Source organism: Macaca mulatta, chromosome 12 (genome assembly GCF_049350105.2).
Source record: "Macaca mulatta isolate MMU2019108-1 chromosome 12, T2T-MMU8v2.0, whole genome shotgun sequence".
Lineage (NCBI taxonomy): Eukaryota > Metazoa > Chordata > Mammalia > Primates > Cercopithecidae > Macaca > Macaca mulatta.
The window spans coordinates 61,447,346-61,475,000 of NC_133417.1; the positions used below are offsets into that span (position 1 = coordinate 61,447,346).

At 35.8% G+C, this 27,655-nt stretch overlaps 1 protein-coding gene across 9 annotated transcripts in view; it reads left to right on the forward strand.

Annotated features, from left to right (window-relative positions):
• The window catches only part of GPD2 (glycerol-3-phosphate dehydrogenase 2), a 149,452-nt gene extending 124,098 nt beyond the window's left edge, over positions 1-25,354 (forward strand). For 6 of the 9 annotated variants that reach the window (XM_077956157.1, XM_077956159.1, XM_077956156.1 and 3 more), the window contains 9 exons: positions 7,582-7,716; positions 8,128-8,303; positions 8,852-8,983; positions 9,904-10,062; positions 17,949-18,061; positions 18,146-18,224; positions 18,765-18,863; positions 21,854-21,975; positions 23,884-25,146. In XM_077956157.1, coding sequence (XP_077812283.1) covers positions 7,582-7,716; positions 8,128-8,303; positions 8,852-8,983; positions 9,904-10,062; positions 17,949-18,061; positions 18,146-18,224; positions 18,765-18,863; positions 21,854-21,975; positions 23,884-23,887 — 1,019 coding nt within the window. In that variant the 3' untranslated portion in view covers positions 23,888-25,146. 9 annotated transcript variants of the gene reach the window in all.
• Positions 25,355-27,655: the final 2,301 nt, after the last annotated feature.

The window sequence follows — 27,655 nt, forward strand, 5'->3', positions numbered from 1 at the left end:
AGCCACCGCGCCTAGCCTAAGCTTTTTGCCTATAGCTAGTTAGTACTGGAGCCATAATTGAGTATAAGTAAATCTGGTTCTAATACTTGTGCTTCTCAATATTGTGTAGTACTCTGATTGTTGGTTCTGGGTTTCCTGATGGAATACTGTGTGCACTAGGGAGTGGTAAGCTTATCAATTCATTTCATGGAAGCTGCTAGATACCTTTAGCATGACAATGACCTTTGCTCTCCACTGACCTTATTTGAATTTGAATGTTAAACTAGAGGAGGTTTCCTGTCTCATAACTAATCCCTTGGGCCAGTCTTCTTTACAGATTTAAAATATAAAGTTTGATTTAGATCCTAGAGCAATAGTTTTGAAATGTTTTATATTCACCAGGGTTGAAATAATCATTCTAAAAGGATTTATTAAATGGGTAAGTAAAATTCCAGCAACAGTTTCTGAGCCTCCCCAAATGGCTATATCCTTAAGAAAAAAAAAAGTGTCAAATCTTAACACTCCATGCTATTCACAGCAGCTGCCACACTTCTGCAGAATGCGTCGGAACAATTCCGAAAAGCATTTTGCCTGTTGGGAATGAGACCATGTCTTCTTTTACAATTTAGAAAGCTTTCCATTCACAGGCTGAATTTTCTAGATTACTTGTTTGTTCTTTTCTGAAATGGGTAATTGATAGTTCTGTGTTTCGTATTGAGTTAGGAAGAAAAATGATCTTTTGAAAAATGTATCATTAAGTCTGCTGTGTAGAGGTTAATCAGAAGGATGCAGTGACAAAACTAAGCTATGACTTAACAGAATTGAGAGAGACAGAAGATTTGCTGAGTGCTTTATCCATGTAGTTTTTCCTGGTGTGCTTCTTTAGGCAGCTTCTCTACTTGTACACAGGTTTTCACACAGGCAATTAGTAGTGTTTATAGATTGCCTGTTATTCAATTAACAACTGAGCTGGCCATATCAACTCACTGCAGACCTGCCTTTTCACTGCCAGAGATTGTACCAGGGTTATCAACTTACACAGGCTTGGATGTCTTCCAGCTGTTTAATTATAGTGTCACACGCTTTGCTTTTTCTAGTTTCATTAGTTTATAAATGTAATATGGTATCTTATTTCTGTGATTAACACTTCATTTCAGCAGGTTAAACATGCTGGTAGAGAAGTATTGATTTCTGACACTATTTCCCCTGTGTTCATTTAGATATTTTCACATGCCTTTTATTGATTCTTTTTTGAAAGTGGCAAACATGAAAAAAAAAAAACACCCCAAAACATACGCCTAAATAACTAATGTGAAGCTAAACCACACATTTAGCTCTTAATTGTCACTTCCTATGGGCTTTATTTTCTACTAATTTTTAAAACAAACACTTATCTTGCCAAGTATAAGAGTAAAAATATGAATTATAGTTTGAAATAATCACATCATACTTAATTTTTTCAACTAGCCATGAAAATTCTGTTCAACTTTACCATTGATATTTTTACCCTTTACATATTACATATACTAAAACCTGAATGAGTTATTTTTTGGGAATGTAATACAAATGATTCTTAAACATGATGGTAAGAGTATTTTACTTTCTCACTACCTTTTGAAGATATTGCCAAGTACTTTTATAGTTGTCACTTAAAAAATTAACTGGGTGCCCTCAAGATGAGACAGTCTAATAAGTGGTCTTTAATGATGGATTTTTCTCAACTTTATTTAGTAGTAGTGTTTTTTTCTTTCATCTTGTTTTATTTAAAGCATTCATGTAATTTGAAAGGGAATATCCAGTTGTTGAACATATAGTCACTAGAATCCTATATGAAGCCTTATCTCAGAGGCCCAAGTGTTCTTGCTTTGGTTTTGGTAATACCAGCTTTTATAGTTTGATATAAAAAGTTTAGAGAATGCTTTAATATTCCACTTAATATTTACTGATAACTACATATGACCCTTTACTAGATACACTATTTGGGGTATTGAAAAATATTACAACTGGAACTGCTGGAGACTTTCAGCATGGTGAGAAAGAGATGAAACAATAATGAAATTTTGTTAAACTATCCTGGCAGTATGAGAACTAGAAAAAAATGTGAGCTCTAAAGCATAGAGGCCATGAGTTATGTTATGTTTTTCACATGTTGTACCTTGGAGAGTTAAAGTGGGTGGTGGTCACTTATTAATGTTGACTGTAACCTGTATGGTAGAACCGGTTTCTGGATGAGAACTTGAGGGTGGAAATACTTAATTGAATGAAAATATGTTTCATTTGTTTGAATTTATGAGATTAGCAAGAGAGGAGAAAGGTTGAAATGTACATATTGACATGAATGACAATAAAGTATTTGGGAGCTATTACAGCAGATTTTATTGTATTCTCATGAGCAAAGGAAGTACAGTCCAATTTCAGTGAATGGTAGCTCCACTGGAGATGTAGGCAAGGTGGCCAGTAGAAATAGCTAGCTTAATCTACCAGACAAGTCTGAGATCTACTGCTTGGAGGTTTTTTTAACTATAGAGCTGCTCTGTACTATATGATAGCCATTAGCCACTTGTAGTTATTTAAATTTAAATTAGTTAAAATTAACTGAAATTTGAAATTCAGTTGCTTAGTCAGGTGAACCACATTTCAAGCGCTTAATAGCCACAGGCTGCTAACGGCTAGCGAATTGGATCGTGGAGCTATGTACAGAATGTCTCCATCTCTGCGGTGAAGTCCGTGGGGCAGTGCTGATCTTCAGAATCTAAAGGTGTTTAAATATACACTTAGAGAAGGGCATACTCAATTAATAGAATCTTTGAATTTGGGTTTTTTTTTGTTTGTTTGTTAAGTAAAATAAAGAAATTCATTGTCTTATAAAACAGGAACTCCAGATACAACAAGCCTCAAGAGGTGATTACTTTAATGGTTTATCAGTATCTAAGACACATTACCCTTATTTATCTTCACTCTACCATCTTCCAAGGTGGTTTCATCCTAAGGTTGTTTCCCCTGTGGTTACCTCATGGCTGCAACAGCACCATGCAGAATTTCTAAATATCCTGATGATACTTTATTCAGACTAGCATCTACTACATTGAATCTTTCTTGAAAAAACTTTCATTAGGGTTTAGCAGTGTACAAGATTTCCACTGTGGGTAAATAGGTAATATGGAGAGGAACCTGTTAGCTTCGTCAGTTGCTATCTTTTATTCAAGAAGTTAGAATTAATGTGTCACATGTTTAGCTGTGCTGTGCCCCTCAGACATGGATTATACCCAAGGTCCTGAGCAGTCATTACTGAATGAGTGGTGAGGAGGTATAAGCTCTTAATACTTCAGTGGCAAATAGAATCTTGAATCATCCATAAAAACCATTACATCTCAAGGTTGGGAGGGGAACGGTTATAGGTAACGTAATCCAACCACCTTCTGGTTTAATACTATATAAATCCTGCAGGCCATAAAGACGAATTCATATTTTAAGTAAGGAAATTTGATCGTCCTTAAATGTATTATTTTCGATAAATTTATTCCCAACATTCAACTGATACAATTCTCAGACTAAAAAGCTGAATGCTAAGACGTCAAGCAAAGTAAGTTAAAGTTCTTAACACATTATGAACTCTTTGTGACTAGGAATATTTCCTGAACTCTTTTTTTTTTTTTTTTTTTTGAGTATCAACTCTAGGAGTAAGCATTAAAAATGGTATCAATATAGATAATGTTTTACATAGTATTCCTGGATGAATGAAAAACTTGAATGTTTCAGTTTCATCTTTTGTTTCAGACAATGCAATTTCATAGATGTGCTTTTCTGCCTGTTATAACAGAAAAGGTAAGGCATTTGCCACAGATTATTTGCATATGCCTCAGATTACTCTGCAAAGCCTAATTTTCCATCAAATAACTTTAAAATTAGTCAGAGAGCTTCAAGAGTTGAAAGCAAATTCCTGATCAGTGTGGCTACCTAAGGAATTTCACAGACACTAGAGGGACTGTGGGGTGACCACAATGACGTTGTAAGTGGGTTTGCTAAGTTTTATTTTTATCTCAGAGGGTGATGTGAACTCTAATGGAAAATAGTGGTAATTTCCTCGTTAAGTTTTTGGTAAAGATTAAAACACTTTTTACAACTTGTTTTGAGGTTTTATATGACTGGCAAAATTGTGTAAAGCAGGAATTAATCCCCATTCCACAGAAGCCATCCAGATTAAATCTATTTAAGAGAATGCACACATCAGAGGGGGCAGATCTAGGGATGGAATCCCAGCATTGAGATCCTGTATTGCCTCCAATTAGTAAGACTGAGAAGGCTTAGGCTTTCCTCGCCAGTTAATTATGTTGGTGTTTCAGTTACAGTGTTTGGATTATCGGTTTGACTGAACATCCTATAGAGGTGATGGGTATCTGTTCTTTCAGATTATAGTTATGTCATGTCAAGAGTGTAGTCTTTAAGAATCTATAGTAAAATATGCCAGATTAACTTGAGTTGAATTTATTTTTAGCAGAAACCTATTACTCATTTTAGATCAAGATGGAGAAATTATCTGTCATCCAACATAGCTTCTTGTTAGGGTCTTTTTCTTATACTTGGTAAGGCATTTTTGTGTTGTTGTTGTTGTTGTTTCAGTAAGAACTATTCCAGTCATTTCAAGGAGTCTTTGTGACTTTTTACACAAAAAGTCTGCTAGATATATACCTAACTACTTTTCAGGTGGTGTTGTGTATAAATATACAGGATGTTTACTGTACAAAGACACATGACCAAGGTTTGAGTAGGAACCAAAATCCAGCCCTGCCCTCTGCTCACGAAACTGTGATCCCCGCATGGGATTTATGGATTTGAACTAAAACATGGACATGGTATGGGCTAATAAAGGTCCTGATACTTCTGTATTCTATGTAAAATATTTCCTTAACCCTTTCATAATTTGAGACTTGAATTATATCAATTTATCCTTTTATCTTGATTTTTAGATTTTGGTTAAATATGCAGAACATAAAGTTTACCATTTTAACCATTTTTAAGTATACAGTTCTGTGGCATTACGTACATTCACTTTGTCATGCAACCATCACCACCTTCCATCTCCAGAACATTTTTGTCTTCCTCAACTGAAATTCAGTAATCATTCAATACTAACTCTTATTCCCCCTCTCCCAACCGCTTGGCAACTACCATTCAACTTCCTGCTTCTATGAGTTTGAGTACGCCAAGTAACTCATATAAGTGTAATTGTACAATATTTTTCCTTTTGTGACTGGATTATTCATTTAGCATAGTGTCTTCAAGGTTCATCCATGTTGCATGTGTCAGAATTTTCTTCCTTTTTAAGGCTAGATAATAGTTCGTTGTAAGTGTATGTTACATTTTGTTTATTCATCTGTTGATGGACACTTGGTTTGCTTCCACCCTTTGGCTGTTGTTAATAATGATATGCACAAGGTTGTGAAACTTTTCTCTGCTCCATTTCTGTGGAGTACGTACCCAGAAGTGTAATTGCTAGATCTTATGGTAATTCTAAATGTTTAATTTTTGAGGAATTGCCATACATTTTTGATAGTAGCTGCAGCATTTTACCTTCTAACTAGCAGTGTACAAGGGGTTCAGTTTCTCCACGTCTTCACCAGTATTTGTTATTTTCTGTTTTGTTTTGTTTTTGTTCGATAATATCCATTTTAATGGGTGTGAAGTGGTATCTCATTGTGGTTTTCATTTGCATTTCCCGAATCATTAGTGATGTTTAGTATCTTTTAATGTGCTCATTGGATATTTGTATATCTTTTTTGGAGAAATATTTATTAAAGTACCTTTTTCGTTTTTTAATTCAAGTTGTTTGCTTTTTGTTGTTGCATTTTAGGGATTTCTCATATGTTCTGCGTATATGATATATTCTTATCAGTATATGATTTGCAGATGTTTATTCTATGAGGTACCTATTCATTCTGTTAATAGTCTCTTTTTAATATTGATGAAGTGTGTTTTATCTGTTGTTTTCTTTTGTTGCCTGTGCTTTTGATGTCGCATCCATGAATTATTGACAAATCTAGTGTCATAAAGCTCTTCTTATATATTTTCTTCTGAGTTTTTATAGTTTTAGCTCTTATGTTTAGGTCTTTGATGCATTATAAGTTAATTTTTGTATATGATATAAGGTAAGGGTCCACCTTCATTCTTTCACATGTGGAGATCCAGTTTTCCCATTATCTTGAAGTTTTCAAGACTATATACAGTCAATTTTTTATCAACATGGGTAATAGCTGGGAGTACGATGAAGAAGGGGGGCACTCATGACCCCAAGTCCCAGTTGAAGCACAGTTATACTCATGTTTCTGTTATCCAGTGATGGATTAGATGATTTATCACAATAAATGCAGCAGGACCAGGTAGGCATTCATTTCCCGGTAGTCTATATCATCAGGCAACTTTCAGTCTCGTGCCCATAGTCAGCTGCCATAGCTAAGCCATTCCTGAAGCTGATCTACATGAAGAAGGGCAGATTCTGAAAATTCTGCCCTTGGGTCTTGCCCTTGTACCTGAAAGACCAGAAGCATAGCTCACCGTCTCTCTTTAGTCATTTTTAGGTTAGTAATGAGTGCTGTTCAACAGCTGTCTAATTCTAATAATAAACTTAATCAGCCTGGATATAGTTGGGCATTGTATTTTGACAGAGATAGTAAAGATATTTTCATGGCATCTTGAGTATTGAAAGAACTTCCATACAATATAACTCAAGTATAATGTACCTACTGGGAGAAGCCAGTATACCTGTTTCTGTGTCAGTGCTAAAGATAATGGGATGAGAAAAGAAAAAAGGCAGAGTATGGAAGTTGTCAGAAGTTGAGAGAGAGTACAATTTAAGAGGTAAGAATATGGACCTTAAGCTCAGAAAGAAGAAGGTTCTGATGCTTTTTTTTTTTTTTTTTTTTTACCATATATAAGATATTTGCCTTGGCCAGGTTTGTTGCCCAACTTGGTTTGTTAAATGTTTGCATTCATCTGTTTTCTGATCTGTATGGTGAGAATAATAATAACCATTGCTATTGGGCTTTGTGAGATTAAATGAGATGTCTATGTCAAGTGCTTTGCACAGTGGTAGGCCTGCTGTAAACACTCAGGAAGAGGATGGTTTTGATGAGGGGAGAAAATATAATATCCTGTTACAGGTTTGTTTAATTTAATAAGGATCTTTGTTTTCCCTGAGAAGAGACAGGAAGATGTATTCTAGAAGGAAATTTAACAATTCATGCATCTTTAGGATTGGTTTTGATTGTTTCTGCTTTTTTTTTCTTTCTTGTTTTTCTAACTGCTCCAGGTTGCTTCAGCTGGAAGGTTGCTAACATTTGCCTCTTTTGCTTCCTCTGTGGTATCAATGTCAGTGATTTCCAAAGTTCTTTTCTTTTTCATGGAAATTATCTTTGTAACAGAATAATTCTTTATGAGTTTTTCTTGCACCTATCCACAACTTAGTTCTCATCTTTATGCTTTCTCTCCTTTTTAAAGTGCACATATGTGTATTCCTGTCACTGAACTCTTTTTATTGACTGTTTAATATTTTTATCGAAATATTTTTGAGCGATGTTCATAATGCTTGGCATTGATTCCTACCAGTGAGAAGAGGGGACGTCCTGGCAGCATGGAGTGGTATCCGTCCTCTTGTTACAGACCCCAAATCTGCAGATACCCAGTCTATCTCCCGAAATCATGTTGTTGATATCAGTGAGAGTGGCCTTATTACTATAGCAGGTATGAGATACTACCTTGTTATTTTCTTTTCTTTTCTTTTTTTTTTTTTTGTTATAGGGACAGGGTCTCACCATGATGCCCAGGAGGGTCTTGAACTCCTGGGCTAAGGTGATTCTCCCACCTCAGCCTCCCAAAGTGTTGGGATTACAGGCATGAGTCACTACACCTGGCTTTCTGTCTTGTAATTTGGATGTGCTTTAGATACAAATTTGACTTAAATTGTCCTGCCAGAATCTCTTTTAACTTTATTGAACAAGCATTTTTTTTTTTTTATTCTGAGTAAAGTTTTACACAATCCCATGTTTGTTACAAACAACAGGAAAATTTTGTTATTGATAAGTTGATAAATGGTTAATTATAAGAAAAATAAGTGGTGGCAACCTGATGAATTGTCTGTCAATTTCTTTGTAGGTGGAAAGTGGACAACTTATCGGTCTATGGCAGAAGATACCATAAATGCTGCTATCAAAACTCATAATTTAAAAGCAGGACCAAGTAGAACAGTTGGGCTTTTCCTTCAAGGGGGTAAAGATTGGAGCCCCACACTCTACATTAGGCTTGTCCAAGATTATGGACTTGAAAGTGAGGTGAGTGTGCATTGCCACATCATCTTACTCTTTACCCAATCTCTCACTGTTGCCAGTAACAGAACTGGCAGCAATCAGATCTCCCTGATTGACATTTCCTTTTGCTGAATACATTTCTGCCAGTCTACTGTGGAAGGAAAAAAAGATGATCTCACTTTGCTTTACTTGCCCAACAAGCAATGTACACTTTATGAAATGTATTTTATTAAAACGTGGAGTTTATTTGGTTTGTTTCTAGCGTATAGGACATCCCAAATTCTGTCTCAGGCACGAAGAAGGCTGTTCTTCAGAAGTGCTATCAGGAGCAAAATGAGGCTGAAGCTTCATCAGTCATTGATACAGTGATGCATGTGTAAGAGAGTTAGTGCTGGCCTAAGCATTCGAAGCCCAAGTGGTTTCCTCCCACAAAATCAAAATCTAATACTCTCCGAGAGCTATTAGTTACAGGCTGTAAGAAAACTGACAAGATAAGCATGTGTGCTTTTTGCTTTGTGCCTAGAAGGTATTGATATTCAAAGTGCCTGCCTAACGCAGCTTTATTTCTCTAGGTGGCACAGCATCTTGCCGCCACCTATGGTGATAAGGCCTTTGAGGTGGCCAAAATGGCAAGTGTGACTGGCAAAAGGTGGCCTATTGTTGGAGTACGTCTTGTGTCAGAATTTCCATATATTGAAGCAGAGGTATGTGAATGATCACATAGGAATTTCATGTCCGCCATGGGATACCATTTATCTGTTCATTCGTCATCTTCTTTGAAAATTATATGTAGCTGAGTTTTAATGCACATGTGTCAGCTAAAACCATGACTACTATGTCTTTCCAATACAGATCCTTTTATTTATAAAATTTTAATCTTAACTCTGAAGCGACATTGATAGTAATAATAACAATATAAAATATAGATTTCTTTTTTCTCCATCAAACTATCTCTAAACGTGTTAATTCACAGTTGTCCCTTTTGTGCATTTGCAGCTCTTTAAGTTTGCACCACTCATGTCCTACCTACATATCTTGTTGTGACAGTTTCTCAAAGATTTAGGTCTTGTTTCCCATCAAGCTTTCCAGTTTTGTGAAATCAGAGACCAGGCTTTGTATTTATTTGTAATTCACTGTGCCTTAAAATATCGATGTCCAGTGAACATTTACTTCTTGATTGAATTCAGGGTTCCTATATTCTGGTTACTCTAAGACAAAAAACTATACAGACTGAAGAGGTGAGATCATAACTTTTTGACACTCGTCCTTTTCCTAGTCAGCTATGTAAATTAAAATCCACATTATGTATAAGCATAGAGAGGTAAGTGATGACTGTGGATGGTTAATGAGAAGTGATGCAATTTGCATGTTTATGCCAGGTTCTATTCAGGAAAAAGGCATCAACTCTTCGTCCAATTTTTGCCATTTTCCAAACCTCCTTTGGCAGGCAGATGGAAAACTTGTGTGGTGCCACTGTTTGTCTCATGCCTGCTGGAGGACCAGAGAGTATAAAGAAAAATGTTACTTTTCTGAAGCACACATTTATTATTTTTTTAGTGAAACATCATTTCTCATTTTCTAAAGAAGGGTGTCAACTAATAATTTTTCTTTAATTCAAACTCAGGTGAAATATGGGATTAAAGAGTATGCCTGCACTGCTGTGGATATGATTTCACGTCGTACTCGCCTGGCCTTTCTAAATGTCCAGGCAGCAGAGGAAGCCCTACCCAGGATTGTTGAACTGATGGGCAGGGAACTGAATTGGGATGATCATAAGAAGCAGGTATTATATAGAAGTCTTTAAACCACAATTCCTATTGTAAACGTGGAATGGCTTAATTTGTTAGTAGAAGCTAGCATAGTTTTTGATGATAACCTTAGATTTCTTACCAGTTTTTCTGTGTGTCGTGTTTAATATTGTTAGGCCTTAGGAAAATGGAAAGATATTCTTGTACCAAAATTTAGTTGTTTATGGAAAATCTTTTGTAGAAAATGCTCATAAATTTGTGGTCATAATTCCTGAAAAAGAAAGATAATAATGATTGTAGTATGGAACCTTTTCTAGTTTTCATTGAAAACACTCTTGGAACATAATCAGTGAGAGGCACACTCCTGCTAATGTGCCTTTCGTAAGAAGTGTGGTTTTTCTGCCTGAGCACTAAATGCGTATCATTTGTGTCAATTGAGATTTTATATTTATATTCCAAATTTTAAAAGCCGGTGATGCTCAGATGCATACACACACACACACACACGCACAACACATACATATACACGGACACAAACATACACACAGGGTTAGGCTAAGTAGATCTGTATGATTTTTAATAAACCCAACTATTTTGATATGCAGAGGGTAATGAATCATTTTTATATATTCATAAAATACTTCCTATATTCTTTGGGCTCTGTTCCTTTCCCTCAGGATCTCTTGAATCCATTTCATTTAGGCACTTTTGCCACCACTTTGCTACATTAGCTGTGGTCAATCTCACCAGTAACCTCCATGTTACTCAATAAATTTGTTAACTTTCAGTCCTTGTTTTACTTGGCCAATTAGCAGCATTTGGCACAATTGATCCCCCCCTCCTTCTTGAACAATATTTTGCTTTCTGGAACACCACCTCTCTTGGATCTCCTCTTACCTCCCCAAAACTACTACTCCTGTAGACTCTTCCATGTCATAAATAGCTATCCTTCAGTTTCTCAAGCCTAAACAATAGTATCATACTTTATGCATTCTCTTACACCCTACCTAAATCCATCAGCAAATCATACCATATTTATGTTTAAATAACAGTTTGAATTCAACCCTTTCATTTAAAAAATTATTTTATTTTTAAATTTTTTTAACAAACACTTGTGTTGAAGTGAATTCAACCATTTCTTAACATAACACATCCAACTGCCATCACCCTGATTCAGGTTACTGGTGTCTGTTACATGGATTACCGCAATAGCTTCCCTCCCCTAAACTGATGTCCCCTCTTTAACAACTTCAGAGTTCAGTTTATTAATACAAATCCTGATCATTGGATATGTCAGTGTGAAATTCAAAGGGAAGGCTTGGGCTAGAGATATAAATTTGAGTTGATATTTAAGCCATCAGACTGGGTGAGATTATATAGGGAGTTAATGTAGTCAAATAACGAAAACAGTCCAAAGGCCAAGCACTGGAGAATACCAAAGTTTAGAAGCATAGGATATAAGGAGGAATCCAGGAAAAAGGGGAAATAATAGCTAATGAGGCTAGAGGAGGTGTAAGAAGATGCAAGAGGGAGTTTTGGTAAGAAAGTATGTCTTAGTTCATTTGGGCTGCTATAACAGAAATACCATAGACTGGGTGGCTTAAGCAACAAACATTTATTTCTCATGGTTCTAGAGGCTGAGAAGTCCAAGATCAAGGCATCAGCAGATTTGGGATCTGGTGGGGGCCTGTGTCCTAGTTTATAGACTGACATTGTATTGCTGTGTTCTCCCATGGCATGAGTGAATGAACATTATTGGGCATCCATGATACATGCTGACAGTGCAAGGAAAGCATTGGTCACATGGTCTGTTTCTAAAGTATTCTCATTCTGGTATAGATTTCCAAAGATGGTTACATATCAGAGTCACCTGGGAAATGTGGGAGAAAAGGGTTTGATTTTAGGAGTTTCTTAATCCTGATCATGTCTCTGACAGGGATAAAATTAACCCCCATTTTATAGCTGAGAAAACAGGTTCACAGAGTAAGACTCTTTTCAGAGTTTATACCAACAGTCAATTGTTGCGCAGGGATTGAAACCAGGTATTCTGATCCTAGATCATAAGCTTTCTCCATCCTGTCTTGCTGCGTCTGCATTAGCTGTACTGGTTTATAGCTATTGAAGTCTTGAGCTTTAGTTTGATTAGCTAAAGCTTTGTACAGAGGCAGCACAGGAATGAAACTTACTCCTGTGCTTCTGTCAGTCCTTTTACCATATAGAAGGATTGGGGATGATGTGTTCTTCCAAAAATTATGGTTGGAATGATTTGAATATGCAGGAACATATTTTATGCTAGGAATTCAGGCTGTAGGAGGTAGGAAGGAGGAAGAAAATTCTGTAAACTGGTTGTGTTTGGCCCTACCAAGGAAGCTAGATTTAACTTCAGTTCATATTTTATGAACAGATTTATGTGCTCAGAAATACTCTCCCATCCCCCTTAACAAAGTAACATAAATAAAGATCTAAAGCTATTACTCAGTATCTGAGATGTAGGAGTATTAATGAGAGCTATGGACAGTCCAGAGAGAACAAGGAGGGGGGGAAAAAGAATTAAAAGGTTAGAAAGTTGGACTTCTGAGAAAAGGTTAAAAGCATTGGGATTATTTAACCTGCAAAAGTGAAAGAGGAACAAGGTGATAAATAACTCTCTGTAGATGAATTGTGCTTGTTTTTACCAGTCAATACTTAATGAGTGGCTTGTATACTGAACATTGCCCCAAATATTTTAGGAGAATACTAAATAGCTCATAGTTTTAAGATCTTAAAATCTAATTGGGTTGTTATAACACATGTACAGCTCTGACATTTATGCATATTTTCCAAAATTTGGAGAAATATTTCGAGAAACTGTTACTCAAGACCAAAATCCAACCAACTTGGAAGAACTGATTAAGGAAGAAGGCAATGTCTTGGGGAGTCGGGGATTGTTAGAATAGTTGGCAGGAACATTTAGAGAAAAAAAAATGCCAAATGGTGTTATGCAGGGTACAAATTAATATATGTGAAAAGATGACTAAATGGTCAAAAGAGTGTGAGAAATTCTGAGTTAAACAAATAAAAGCACTTCCTTTAGTGCAATTGCAATTAGAACCTTTAAAATGGTTATGTATGTTTTCAGTTTCCAAAAAGGAACTTATTTGGAGACAGACCCAACTCTCACTTTTTGGTAGAACTGGGTAGGAAGGGGGCTAGTACTTAGAACATATTTTGGGAAATGCTGCCCTATACGATTTGATAAAATGGATTTTATCATGTTCAGACAAAAGATTCATTTTTCATTCAGAGACTATAAAGAGAAGACATTTAAGTAGACTGAGAGTCTCACAAAAATACAGTTTTTTTTCAAAATTGATTCCAATGAGGAGGAAAAAGGGGAGGCATGTGAAGACTTTGAGTGACTGATTAAAGCAAGCTGATAAATACCAAATGTAAAACACATAGAAGCCAAGTGCTCAAAAATGGAAGGAGTGATATCAGGAATAATGTGGATGTATATGAGTAGTGTCAGGTGTTGTTTGAGTGTTGGGGAAAAAATACTCAGGGCACCAAATGTAATGTTTAAGACCTAATCTAGATCATTGCTTAAGGTGACAGGCATATTCTTCAATGCTGGAGAGTAAGGAGAACTATTCAATTTATAATTTACTATCAATATCTTTTTCCTTTTCTCTCTCTATTTTTATGTGTGAAAAGAGCGAAATATAAATATTGGTAAGAACGAATAGATATTGAAATAGGAGGCTACTCTGAATGAGTTTTATGCCAGTCCAGAAAAATTATACCTTAGAGTACTCAGAGAATTTGCAGTTAAGATTCTCTTGCTTGGGATCAGCTTACTGTTCAACTTTAAAATACTGTAGGAAACAGGAATGGAACCAGAAGACAGAATGGGAAAATGTAATACCAAATTTCAAAAATGAGAGGAAAGAAAAACATAGTTTGCAACCTAGAAACTAATGGTCTTGGCATTGATCTTGCGTGGTTTTCTAGATTGTGACATTTTAAGTTTTTTTTTTAATCAGCATTTATCAAGAAATAGTGATCACAGAAGCTAGTAAGGAATCACTTAGGCAAAATGGCAAAATCATTTCAGATATCTCCTTTTTTTTTTTTTGAGACAAGGTCTTGCTATGTTGCCCAGGCTGGAGTGCAGCGATGTGATCATGGCTCAGTACAGCCTCAAACTCCCAGGCTCAGGTGATTCTCCCACCTCAGCTTCCCAAGTACCTGGGACTACAGGCATGCACCACCATGCCCAACTAACTTTAAAAACATTTTTTGTAGATACATGGTTTTGCCATGCTGTCCAGGCTGGTCTCAAACTCCTGGGCTCATGTGATCCACCTGCTTCAGCCTCCCAAAGTGCTGGGATCATAGGCATGAGCCATCACACACGGTCCTCATTTCCTTTTTAGATAGAGCAAGCAGATGGCTAGATTAGGGAATTTTGATTCTATAAAGCATTTTAGAAAGCCCCATATGATATCTGTAAAATTGGTAGATTTATAACCAGTTAAATGACAGTGTTGGCCTCAGAAGAGGTCTCTGGTAGTAAGTCATAAGCACCTTGTCCTAGATCTTGACCTAGTCTACCTTGATTCAAATGGTTAAATTACAGTGTTGATGGCATGCATCTTTGATGTACCAATAGCAAGATACCAGAGGGAGAGTGAATGTTTGATGATGGATTGAAACAATGGATGAAATTTCATTAGATATAATTTAATAGAGATAAATGGCAAACCTTACATTAGGTAGGAAAACAACTCCATCCATTCAAGATAGATTTGACAAGGCTTAACAATAGCACATGTGAAAAAGAAATATGGTTTTAGTTAACTGTGAATGCATAGCCGTTAACAGTGGACCATGGCTGCCCCCAAATCCAATTGCAATCTTAAGCTGCATTAATAGAAATCATATATCTAGATTGATGACGCTGATAGTTACTCCCTTCTAGGTACTTGCCAGATCTCTGTTGCAGTGTTGTATTTTGTTCTGATAATTGTATTATATGACAAACCGGTTGTGGTCTGGAAGAAATTATACAACATGGTCTAGGGATTTGAAATAATGTTTTATATAGTAGTTCTAGACTAAAAGAAAACTCTTAAGGAGGAGGCACATGATACTATCTTTAAATACTTATTAAACTGTGATACAGAAAAAAAAAACACATTAGGTTTATTCTACTGTGGGAAAGATTTGTTAATCCCCCCAAAACTGGAAGAATTTCAAGGAGGTGGATTTAATCTCACTGTAAAACCTTCTAATAATTGGAAGCAACTTTCAGCAGTATTAAGTTACCTCCCCAATGCTAGAGTTGTTTAGACAAAGGCTTTGTTCTTCCATTTTTGGAATGTTATAAAGGAAATGTGGGGTAAGGGAAGTACATTGAGTACCGTTTATGAAAAAATATCTTCCTGCTTTGAAATTCCATAATTCCTTGCTTGATGGAGTATAGATAAATTACATACACAATGAAGGGCCATAAATCGAGAAAGAAATTGTTTTTGCAGGGAAGCATCAGAGGTGGCATTTCCAAGGAGGTGGATTTTGAACACGTTGTGTAGAAAATGCTGGGTAAAAGCAGTAGAACAGCAAAATAATTTTATTTATGAAAACTAGTGGATTTTCTTGTGAAAAATCTGCCAGCAAAAAATGCCCTTGGCGATGGAGACTTCACAGACAAGTTTTGTGTATGAGATACACATGTACACACACACACACACACACACACATTTTAAATTTACTTTTTTAAGCTGAGAGAATTATTTCACATTGATAATTTTTTATTTTGTTATTTAAGAACATGAAGGAAGAATATTTCTAGTATTTACTTCCTAAGACAAAGGAAAGCAGGAAAGGAATCATGTCAGAAAAAACAACTGATGGCTGGGCACAGTGCTTCATGTCTGTAATCCCAGCACTTTGGGAAGCTGAGGCAGGAAAATCACTTGAGCCCAGTAGTTCAAGACCAGCTTAGGCAACATAGGGAGACTCCATCTCTACAAATAATAATAATAATAATAAATTAGCCAGGCATGGTGGCATGTGCCTGTAATCCCAGCCACTTGGGAGGCTGAAGTGGGAGGATTGAGCCTGCAAGGTAGAGGCTGCAGTGAGCCATGATTGTGCTCCTACACTCCAATCTGGGCGACTGAGCAAGACACTGTCCCAGAAAAAAAGTTTATTTCCTCAAGAAAAATCAATAAGGGGTCTTATCACCAACATAACCAAACACGTATAAACACATTTCATGCAAGTGTATGTGTCATTGTTTCATTTTCTTCATTTAACTTCACACTGGCACTGTTCTTCAGACCAGAATTTGGGAACCATTGAGTTCACAAGATCCTTTGATAGGAAGTTGGGGAATTTAAGACTTGTTCTAGGTTATACTCAGTAACAGTCAATTTCAAACTCTGAGTGGTTCATCGCAGCAAGCATTTCTTCTTCCCTCACATTACATGAAGGCTGCATGTTAGCTGCTGTGGCTCTTCTCCGCATTCTAGATTGGCTTCAGATCTCATCTGAGATGTGCCCTTCTTATGGCACAGGAGTAAGAGGCTAAGCAAACCTATAAAGTTACCATGAAAGCTTTTACTCAAAAGTAGCATATATCATACCTATTCATGTTCCACTGGCCAAATAAGTCACATGGCCAGCTCACATCAATACAGTTGAGAAGTGTATGTGTGGCGGAGAATGTGTGTGTGTGTGTGTAACATAACATATATATGAGGAAAGAGATTTGTGAACAATATACGCTACAATGAAGTCATTTCGGAAGTTTTTAGATGGGAGAGTGACGTGATGAAAACTAAGAAAGACAATATTTGCAGCAGCAGTTAGTATTAATTGACACTGGGGACATTGAAAACAGGAAGAATAACTTGAGGATAGCTCATTTCTTCTCATGACTCTGTAACTTCACCTAAGTATCAGAATCTCAGTGGCAAAATCTCAGCACAGCTAATCTCATGAGATATACCTTCGTACTTCATGTCACATTATAGTGACAAATCCAAGTTATCTTGGGTTTGTCCAAATCCAAGTTGTTCAAATCCAAGATATCTTCACCTTTAATTACTTTCTTTGTCACTGAACTACAAGAATTTGATCCTGTAGATTTTGCTGGTTAATTTCTGTGTAAGAATACTCAGCAGGGGGGCCGGGCGCGGTGGCTCAAGCCTGTAATCCCAGCACTTTGGGAGGCCGAGATGGGCGGATCACGAGGTCAGGAGATCGAGACCATCCTGGCTAACACGGTGAAACCCCGTCTCTACTAAAAAAATACAAAAAACTAGCCGGGCGAGGTGGTGAGCGCCTGTAGTCCCAGCTACTCGGGAGGCTGAGGCAGGAGAATGGCGTGAACCCGGGAGGCGGAGCTTGCAGTGAGCTGAGATCCGGCCACTGCACTCCAGCCTGGGCAATAGAGCGAGACTCCGTCTCAAAAAAAAAAAAAAAAAAAAAAAAAAGAATACTCAGCAGTAAAAAAACAAAATATTAAAACATGCAGCAACATGAATGAATCTCAGAATTACTATCCTGTGTGAAAGCAGTCAAACGGAAGACTACGTACTATATGAAACCTTTTATAAGAAATTCCAGAAAAGGCAAACTCTGGTGACAAGAAGGCAGTCAGTGTTTGCCTGTGTCGAGAGATCATGGGAATGGATCAGCTGCAAATGGACATGAGGAAAGTTTTAGAGTGATGGAGATGCTGTAGATCTTAATCATGGTAGCAAGTACATTTTATTCAATATAAATTATACTTCAATGAAACTGGAAGAAATAAAAAAATTGTGCTGGTTAGATAAGTGAGGATCAACTTCATTTTATGAAGATCAACAGTAAAGGAAGAAAAATCAGTAATGCTTTCCACGTATCTTTGAACTTGTGTGTATCTCTGTTTTAGGAACAACTTGAAACAGCCAAGAAGTTTCTATATTATGAAATGGGCTATAAATCTCGATCAGAACAGTTAACGGATCGCTCTGAAATTAGCCTACTGCCTTCAGACATTGACAGGTATTTACAATAAGTGTCTATCTTTTTCTCTCTTTTTTTGGCCTATGTAAGTATATTTTTCCATTATTTAATCTTGTGTTCCAGGTATAAGAAGAGATTTCATAAGTTTGATGCAGACAAGAAAGGCTTTATTACCATTGTTGATGTTCAGCGTGTATTAGAGGTAATTTTCTTTGGTTCGATGTCAGCCTCTGATACTAGAAGAATGTAAAGATATTAGATGTTTTTCTCATCTAGTGTTTTCTACAAGTAATATTTTTATTATAATTTTTAAAAGATTAGTAATGTTAGTAAAAGCATATGCATAATTTTTTTTTCTTTTTGTTTTGAGACAGAGTCTCACTCTGTTGCCCAGGTTTTGAGACAGAGTCTCACTCTGTTGCCTAGGCTGGAGTGCAGTGTTGCACGATCTCAGCTCACTGTAACTTCCTCTTCCTGGGTTCAAGGGGTTCTCCTGCCTCAGCCTCCAGAGTAGCTGGGACTACAAGTGCGTGCCACCATGCCTGGCTAATTTTTAAAATACTTTTTGCAGAGATGGGGTTTCACCATGTTGGCCAGGCTGGTCTCGAACTCCTGACCTCAACTGAGCTGCCCGCCTTGGCCTCCCAAAGTGCTGGGATTACAGGCGTGAGCCACCTTGCCCAGCCAAAGAATATGCATAATTTTTAATCAAACTATCATTCTGTGCTTTTCTTTTACTTAGAGTATCAATGTCCAAATGGATGAAAATACACTCCATGAAATTCTAAATGAAGTCGATTTGAATAAAAATGGACAGGTTGAACTCAATGAATTTTTGCAGGTAAGTTGTGGTGAAAGAAACAAGAATGTTTGCTTTTATCTTTTGTTTGTCATGATCGTAAATGCCTGTTCAGGAATGGATATTTAAGTCCACACAATTGTCAGATTATTCTGAAGAAGAAAGCTCGAAGCCAGCAGAGGTTGATATGTCTGCCCTCAAGTGTAAGGCTGTACTGTGGTGCATGTTCTTCTCCTTTTATTGTATAAGAAACATTCCGTTATGTTGGGCAATTTAAATTAAATCCAAGTTATTTATCATAAAGGGTTGAATATGAAGCATGCTTTTTAAAGACATACGCCATGGCGTATCACCGCTGGACCTTTTTCTTTTACTTACTTTTCTTTTACTTACTTTTTCTTTTCCTCTACTTCATAAGAGGCAACACAAGATTTTTAGTCTTTTATGCAGAAAATTTTTAAAAAGTATGGTTCCATTCACTAATGAATCATATTCATTTGAGAAGTTAGTGATTAGATTCTGGCATTATAAAGAACTAGAAAAACATAAGGAAGGAATCTTGTACTTTGGGGTCGAGACCATATAATTTAAATATTTCCATTTCCAATTGTTAATTTATTCAAGGCTCTGTTGTTTCATCTTTGTAGTCATGCAGGAAATAAATTTTGTTACTTTAACTTCAAACTGGATGCTACATATTGTTTCTTAAAAGAAATTTCAACAAACCCATACATTATTTCTAGCTGTCCATATGACTCTGATCATATGAAGAATGTATTGGGTTTCCAAGCAGCTAGGTTTTTTTCTGTAGTGCTTCTTGGGCAGGTATTTCAAATGAATGCCAGGTCTTGCTTGCACCATGGCAATGATGAATGCTGAACATGAAATAAATTAATGCTGGGGATTTTGGTCAATGTCAGCCCTTTCTTCACTGTGTCAAGTTAAACAAACAAGATCAAGGCAAAGGAAATGGTAATTGTCTCTCTGGAGATGAGCTGCAGATAAGAGCATTGTTGAATCTAAATGCAGAAAATTTTCACAGGTTGTGTCCAGCATTACAAAAAAGAATGTTTGGTTCTTTAGCTTACTGTTTAACTAAATACACATTTTAAATTGAATTTAAAATTTATGCTTGGGAATTAAAGCACCATTTAATGCATTTTTTGTGTAGTTTTTCCGGAGAATATTTTATTGTTGCCCTCACAATGTTAGAAAACTTTTCTTCAAAGAAATGGCCTGTGCTTCATTTCATATGTGTTGTAAATAAACAGCAGAATTTAGGGTTGAAAGACATGGCGCTTTAGAAACAATAAGAATCTGATTTTATGAATATGCTATGTGGTTTAGGTTTTAAGTAATTTCCTTGAATGTGGTTGAGTTAAAAGCAGGAGATAATTTAAACTATCTGCAGGTTTTCTTGTAGAGTTTTTTTTTTTTTAAATAATTGAATATTTTTTGTCCAATTCCAAATGAAAGGGACTATTCTTGCTTCTACTAAGAACAAATACACAGTATAATTTTCAACTTTAAAATGCTGACCATATTCCTCATGAAATATATTCACACCCAAATGTTATTTTTTTCTTGTAATATGGTTTCTAGATACATGTAGTGTTTAAAGAAAACTTTGAGTTTTTAGAAGTTGGCACATCATATACTGTGTATGGCTTAGAAAACCTCTAGCTTTGTCAGTTGTGTTAGCTCTGATAAACTTCGCAGGTCTTCCTGGAATCAGAGACAAAGCAATAAACAATAAATTGTTCTGTCTTTAGATGTCAGCATTCCTTATGTTACACCATTCCTCAGATATAAAGTATATTTGGAGGGTTTTTTTGAGTTTTTTTTTTTTTTTAACATTTTGCTCTTCTGCAGACTAAGAGCCCATGTTTATCCCATTAAATATATTTTTTGAATATAGATACGATTTTTAATAATCTTCACAGAAGGATCACTATAGATATCTCGTGGTTATATGACTTTATTTCTAAGTCTGGGTTTTAATGACACTTTTGCATGTAGGAGTCCATCTCTAATAAGCAATAGCTTGTGAAACAGCTTTTAATAAGGTCATGAAATTCTGATCCAGCCCCTTAGCAGATGTCTCTGACTCTTATTCAGAGCTCTTTTTAAGCAACGTGTATCTATAGGCTAAAAGCTATAAACCTAAAATTATTTTGAGAATTTACATACATACATAGATACATCATATATATATAATGTGTGTATATATATATGTGTGCATGTGTGTGTATATATATGACGAATAGCTAAATCTTTTTAAAATAAATAAAAAAGATTAGGGAAGTAAGATCAAGAAAAGCAAATAGTTGAAACCACATCAAACTTGAAAAGGAAAAAAATCCCTATGCTCATAATTGCAAAGTGCCTTCCAGATTAAAGGCCTTTGCCCGCTGCCTGCATGTAATTTCAAGACTAATTCTGATTTTATCCATTGGATAAAAATGAATTAGCTAAAATCTGGGCTGTGGAGTGCTTTTAATTCTTAAGGTAGATCTCTGGGTCCATTTTCAAGGAATTAAATGTAAATTACGTTAAAAAGTCTTTAAGGAATTTGGATTTAGGGGACTTGAAGTTGTCAAGTACAGTAACATTAAAAAAAGGGTAGATAAATATAGGTCATGGTTTGTCTTTGTTCAATCCCTGAGATTCCTTTTTAAGATTTTAAATGGAATTAAAGATCCAATATTTGAAGTTGCTAAAAAAATAATAATAATAATAAAAGTGCCTTAAGCACATTAAAAGACAAAAAGATGCATTAAGATTTGCTTTTAGAGGCAGGCTGATTTACTAGATGGATGTAGTTTTTGCAGCAGTAGTGAAATACCTGCTTCTTCCCCTCTTTTGGAAATGTTTAAAAATTAGACTTTTCTTATCTGAGCTGTAGTATTTGTTAAGGTTTTTGATGGAGCACTTAATTACCTCTGTCTGCTGCAATGCTAACGATTATAATGCCATGAAGAAGAGAGTAAGCTGGCCTGCGTTCTGAATCTGTTGCATATTTTCTCTTTAAGCTGATGAGTGCTATTCAAAAAGGAAGGGTATCTGGAAGCCGGCTTGCTATACTAATGAAAACTGCAGAAGAGAACCTCGACAGAAGAGTTCCAATTCCAGTGGACCGTAGTTGTGGAGGATTGTGAGTCTGGGCAGTAAATCCACAGCCAACAAACATAGGAACGACAAATCACCATGTAACAACCAGAGATGACTGAAACCACCCTAAAATAATGAATGTGGATAGCTGCCTTTTTTAACACTAGAAAACATTCCAAAACTTTAGGGTGTTGGTGTATTTGCCAGCTTTATTGCTGTACTTTATTTGTATTTGCCATTCAATCTAGCTTTTAAGTGTATTTATTCTTTTTCTCATTTTCAATGCACATTAGTTTTGCATCTATTTTGTGACCTGTTAGATGTGACACATTCACTGTTTGTTTATTCCTTTATTCTAAATGAGTTCTAAAAACAGAATATTTGGGCAAAAATTGAAAAAAGCTGGAGAAATTTTGTGACATGCATATAGACAGCTTGTGTTATTAAAAAGAATTACCTATTGAAATGATAGTGTTTCTGGAGATTTCTCAGCTCCATCTTCCTCCAGCTTGTCCTACCTTCCTCATGCAAACACTGTTCCACATTTTTATATGTAGAGCATGACTGGCTAACTGGAGAGGGAAGGAAAAGTGTAGATCTGGTTATAGGAGCAAGTCCCAAAGAGAAACTCTGAAAGCTTCCAGAATCACAGGTAGAAGATAAGGATAGCATTGACATTTGCTGGGAGTTACAGTGATAGTTTCGTCTCAGCAGTTCATTTTTTTCTTCAGTCACTGCTGGTTTTCTTTGACTAATATAGTTGCCAGGAAGATCCTTGCTCTTCTTACTTTAAAACCAGCATTTAAGTGGCAATTTGGATGTCATGGAATGAGACCAAATTTATCTAATTATTACAGTAGTAATACATTTAAGAGTTAAAAATGTGTTTTTATATATTCACATATAACAAAAGATTCAATTCCGAAGCCTAAATTTTGAAGCATGTAGTATTGTCAAATCTAGCTTACCATCTTTTTTGGGGGTACTTGCAAACATAGTGTAGGAGGATAGAATAGACTTTAGTTAACTTTAATTATAATTATATGTAAAATAAGGCACAAAACCAGTTTCCAAGGTCAACGTGGTTGCTTAAAGTCTTTCCCCTTCTGTACTCCATGGAACTATTCTCAGTAAACCAAAAACAAAAATGGAAAAATAATCACCACCCCCCATCCTGACACACACGCAGTCCAAAGCAAAAGTCAGTGTGTATTGAATTTAACAAGTAATGCAGTTTGGGATGCTCTTGCTATATTTTGGTGGCATTTTAACTAGTTATCTGAATATTTATTAATCGTACTTCTTCTTGTAAAGTTAACTACTTACTTTTTTGTTGTTTTTTTAACATCAGATTCTGTATCTAATAGGAGATGTAACACGTCATTTCGCGGCAGGTTTTTATTGCACAGACTTGAAGTCTTAGTTGTTTTTTAAACTGGCACATAAAACACTTTTGTGCTGTTATTTTTATTTATGTCAATACTGCAGAGTAGCTTTATGCCTTATTCAAGTGGATTCTGAGCCTGTATGTCACAATGTAAACACTGGAGGTTCACTCACCTACGCACCCACCCACCACCTCTGAAACAAACAGAAACTGCAAAGAAAGACAGCATCTTAGCTCATTTTGTTTTTAAATGAAGTTTTAGATGCTTGCCACTTCCTAAGGGAAAACCTAAAACAGAGCAAGTGATGCTCCCAGGTATCACTGTGAACTTTCTTCTTTCAAAGTGTGAATTTTTACACTGGCTTTTTCATTTTTTTAAAGCAAATGAAAGCTTGTGGCTTTACAACTTAGTGTTTGTTTTCTAACCGGATAACAAATTTCATTGTTTAGAACCCAGTGACACTTAATAGGTAGATGAATTGTCCTTTAAAATATCCCAGATGATATACACAATATGGTACATTTGTACTCTCTCTCTCTGTTTTTCTCTCTTTCTCTTTCTAGTTAGATCAAGATAACGATGACTTGTACCCTCCTGATTCCATTACAGTAGGGCCGGGGCAGATCTGTGTGTGTTAAACAGGCCTTGTTTGTGCATGCTTTGCTATGAATGAAGTTCCTTTAAGGACAAAGAAAAGCACACTTTTCTTCTTCTGAGCATCTCTGCTTTTACTTTAAATCTGCTGATTTCTAAAACATAGAGTCCTTCACCAATCCCATAGACTCAATTTGGAAATGAACTGATTTCAAGCCGTTACTGTGAACAAAGCACCCCAGCATTTTGTATAAGTTCTTAATTAAACCTGTACAGCTTCTTTACCTGATTTAAGAAAGGGAGACAAGAAATAGGGGGGAATAAGCTTCTTTAAAATTCATTCCAAGCACAAAAGAATTTTTTTCCTTTGCATATAAACTTGACATCAGTTGATTCTGTTGGGGTCGTGGTGGGTATGCAGGGATTGCCTTTTATTATCAAGTGATTTATTTCAAGAGCCTTTGAGGGGATTCAGGTGAAGGAACCCCCATCTGTGCTGGAGAGTTGGATACTCCTTTAAATAGCCCCCACCACAGTCATAACAATAATGATAATGCTGGATTATTTGTTAAGCCAAGGTTGTCTGCCTCATATCCATCATGCTGTTTGCAATATTCTTGCTTTCAATCAATTTATACTGAGTGTAACTTTAGGATTTCTGCTATTAAATGCATGCTCTCTGTTCTGCTTCAGTTTCTGGCTTTGCTTTGTCTGTTTCAAAATATGTAGCTTTCTCTTTTGTACAACAAAAAAACTCATTCTCACTTTTACTAAATATACTGTAAGAGTCATCATTGATGTTATTTTTCTCTTATGTATCTGTAAAGATTTTTGGCATATGAATGTAATATTAAAGTCAATGATGCTATAACTTGCAATGTTTGCATCATGTCAACCTTTTTTAAGGAGTGAAAAAGCCCTACTATGTTTTTAAAGAATAGCAAGTGTAAGCTCAGTACTAGAGTGGATATACACACTGCATGTTTTCATATGTGGCACTTTTATGTATTGTGTTGGGTTATTGTTCTAGATTGGACTGTTAAATACTATGTTTGAGACTGGGTTGTCATTTTTATAACTGTCTTGGTGTTTTATGGCCATTATTTATTACTTTTGGTATACAGAATGAGCTGCATGCATTTTTAGAGCAATAAGAGGATGTATTTAATGTGCCTTGTTTTTAACTGAATAAGAACTGGAAGCATGAATCAATAAAACTGATTAAAATTGTCCATTTGCTAGCATTTTGATGTCACTTGCAGTCAGATAACTTTGATTACTGTTGAAGTTTTTAAAAAGTTTGAAAATATTTTTACAAACTGTATTTTTGATGGCACAAAGTGAAATATCTACAGAGATAGATGTAATTTTATAAGACTGCCAGAATTATTTGTATTAATTTGTTGCTGTAGCCTTTAGGGCATGACTTCTATATTTGTGCAATCCTATTCTACAATTACATTCATCCTATTACAACTCAGTTGAATTCTTTTTTCTTTTCCTTTCCTTATTTATTTATTTTTTTTAATCTACCAGAGCCTTTCAGCCTAAGCGTTCCCAGGCACACTGATGAATTTTATCATGACTAAAATCAATAGAAATGAATGGAAAAGATTACATAATCCATTTTGATCATCTTACATGTCAAGTTAGTGCAGGGTTGCCAAGTGTTGATAAATGCTCTGACAGAAAAAAATGCTATATATTTTCATTGTCAGTAAATCAGTAAAGCTGTTATCAGTTTTAACACAAATTTTATAATGCCCGTGTTATTTTATAGGGTTTAATTTACATGCATATATGGAGTATATTCTCCATTTGTGGTTTAGATGTGCTGCCTCCTGGTTCTGCATGCCCAAAGGTATGTGTGAGCTTCTGAAGGTTCTTTAAAATTATATAGAATACCCCAAAGCAATGGCTCCCAGACAGACTTGGAACAATTAACTGTTTGTTCAGTGCCTAGAAAAAAATACGTGGCAGCTTAAAACATTTTTTATTGATCTAGCTTATCAAATCTGATAGTGCTTTAAAATTTTTGAACATACAGTTTATCAAAATATTGCTCACAATTATATAAAATTTATGGTCATCAAAAAATATGATACTAGCATCAATATTTTACTATCTTTGTCAACATTGTACTGTCCCTGGTGTCAGATTTCACCTGATGACATTTGACTTATGAAGGAAGGAAGCAACAAAAGTTTTAAATTGATCTGGCACCCTCATAGTGAAACAAATTCTGTATAGGAGGCAGAGATGATGAGCTTTTTGTGCATGTGTTTTGTATTTTAGGTCTCTAATTAGCTGCCCAACTTGTGAAATATTGGCACAGAACATGATATATTTGAGCCTTGATGATACCAGAGGTAGTCCTGTGGGTCCTGGGCTCTTTGCAAAAAGTAATAGGTATCTTTATATTTTGTTAAATACCTGGTCCAGAATAATAAGATTCATGTGATCTAAGCAAAATACTATTTTAGCAGAATTATCAGGACCATCTTTGTTTTCCACATTTGGCATTTGAATTGCATTGCTCAGCATACCCTACCTTTGGTTCCCTGTTAATTGTATTCACATTGGAGCTCCTTCAAACTAGGGAGGTTAAAGTTTCTATGCTGTAGTCATAGGTAATATATCATGTTTCAGTCGAGGAGGTGGGAGGATTGAGTTTCATAGTACCTACCTTTTTTATTAGCGCATGGCCCAGACTACAGCTAGTTCCACCAGCTTCTGAGCCATTCATGCCCATGGTCTGTGCCTACAGCAGACATCCCTGCTCTCCTTTTCCAGGTACACTGACTCCAATAGAGCCTAGGTTCAGTTTTTTCATTTGCTGCTGCTAGCTTTCCTTCATTGTACCAAGCAGTTGGGAGTGTAAAATACATATATATGTATTTTATATGTTTTGGCACTGGTGCCTGTAAGATAATAGTTTTGGTTAAGGACAATCTTGAATTGGAGGCAGATCTTTCATAAGCACAGAATTTCTGTATTTGTTTTAGTCTTCTACTATAAAACTAGGTCTAAATTTATTATTTAAATCCAATTTAGGCATATCTGATTTTGCTTTAAAAGCTGTGTTATTGTTTAAGTGATCTAAATGTAATGAGCTCAATCAACATATCACCATTCTTTAACTTGACCTTAATGCCCTCTTAAACAGAGGCTTCCCTCTCTACTACCTCCTGGCCTCAAAGATTCAAAGTCAATAGTCACTTCTTCCCTTTTAATTTCTTGCTTAGATTTTTCTCACCTTTGCGTCAATATCATTTTTTTGTTTTTCATCCCCATCATTAATTGATTTACAGTTCATTTTTCTGCATAGAGTTTTTCCTATCCAAGTTAAGAAGCTGTAAATCTTAGATCCATTGAAATGACAGTGAGAGATATTTCATTTTATCCCATGAATCATTTGCCATCCTTATTGCAGACAAATGGCAAAATTATGGTGTACCATGTTTTCATAAATTACTCTGCCGCCCCCCCCCCACCCCGCCCCATTCTCAGTTCATTTCATTATCTGTTTGGAAAGACTATAAGAGTCAGAACCTAGACACTTGTGGTAAACAATTCTGATTTTACAGCAGGCTAATCAAAATTTCATAACATTACAAATTAATTCCTCTGGTACCGTGAAGAATTTAATTCATGTACAAAATATTTCATCTATTTTATAAGTCAAAAATAGCTTGATATTAAAGAACATTCTGTGATTTGCTAGTATAGCAAAGGGGAAGA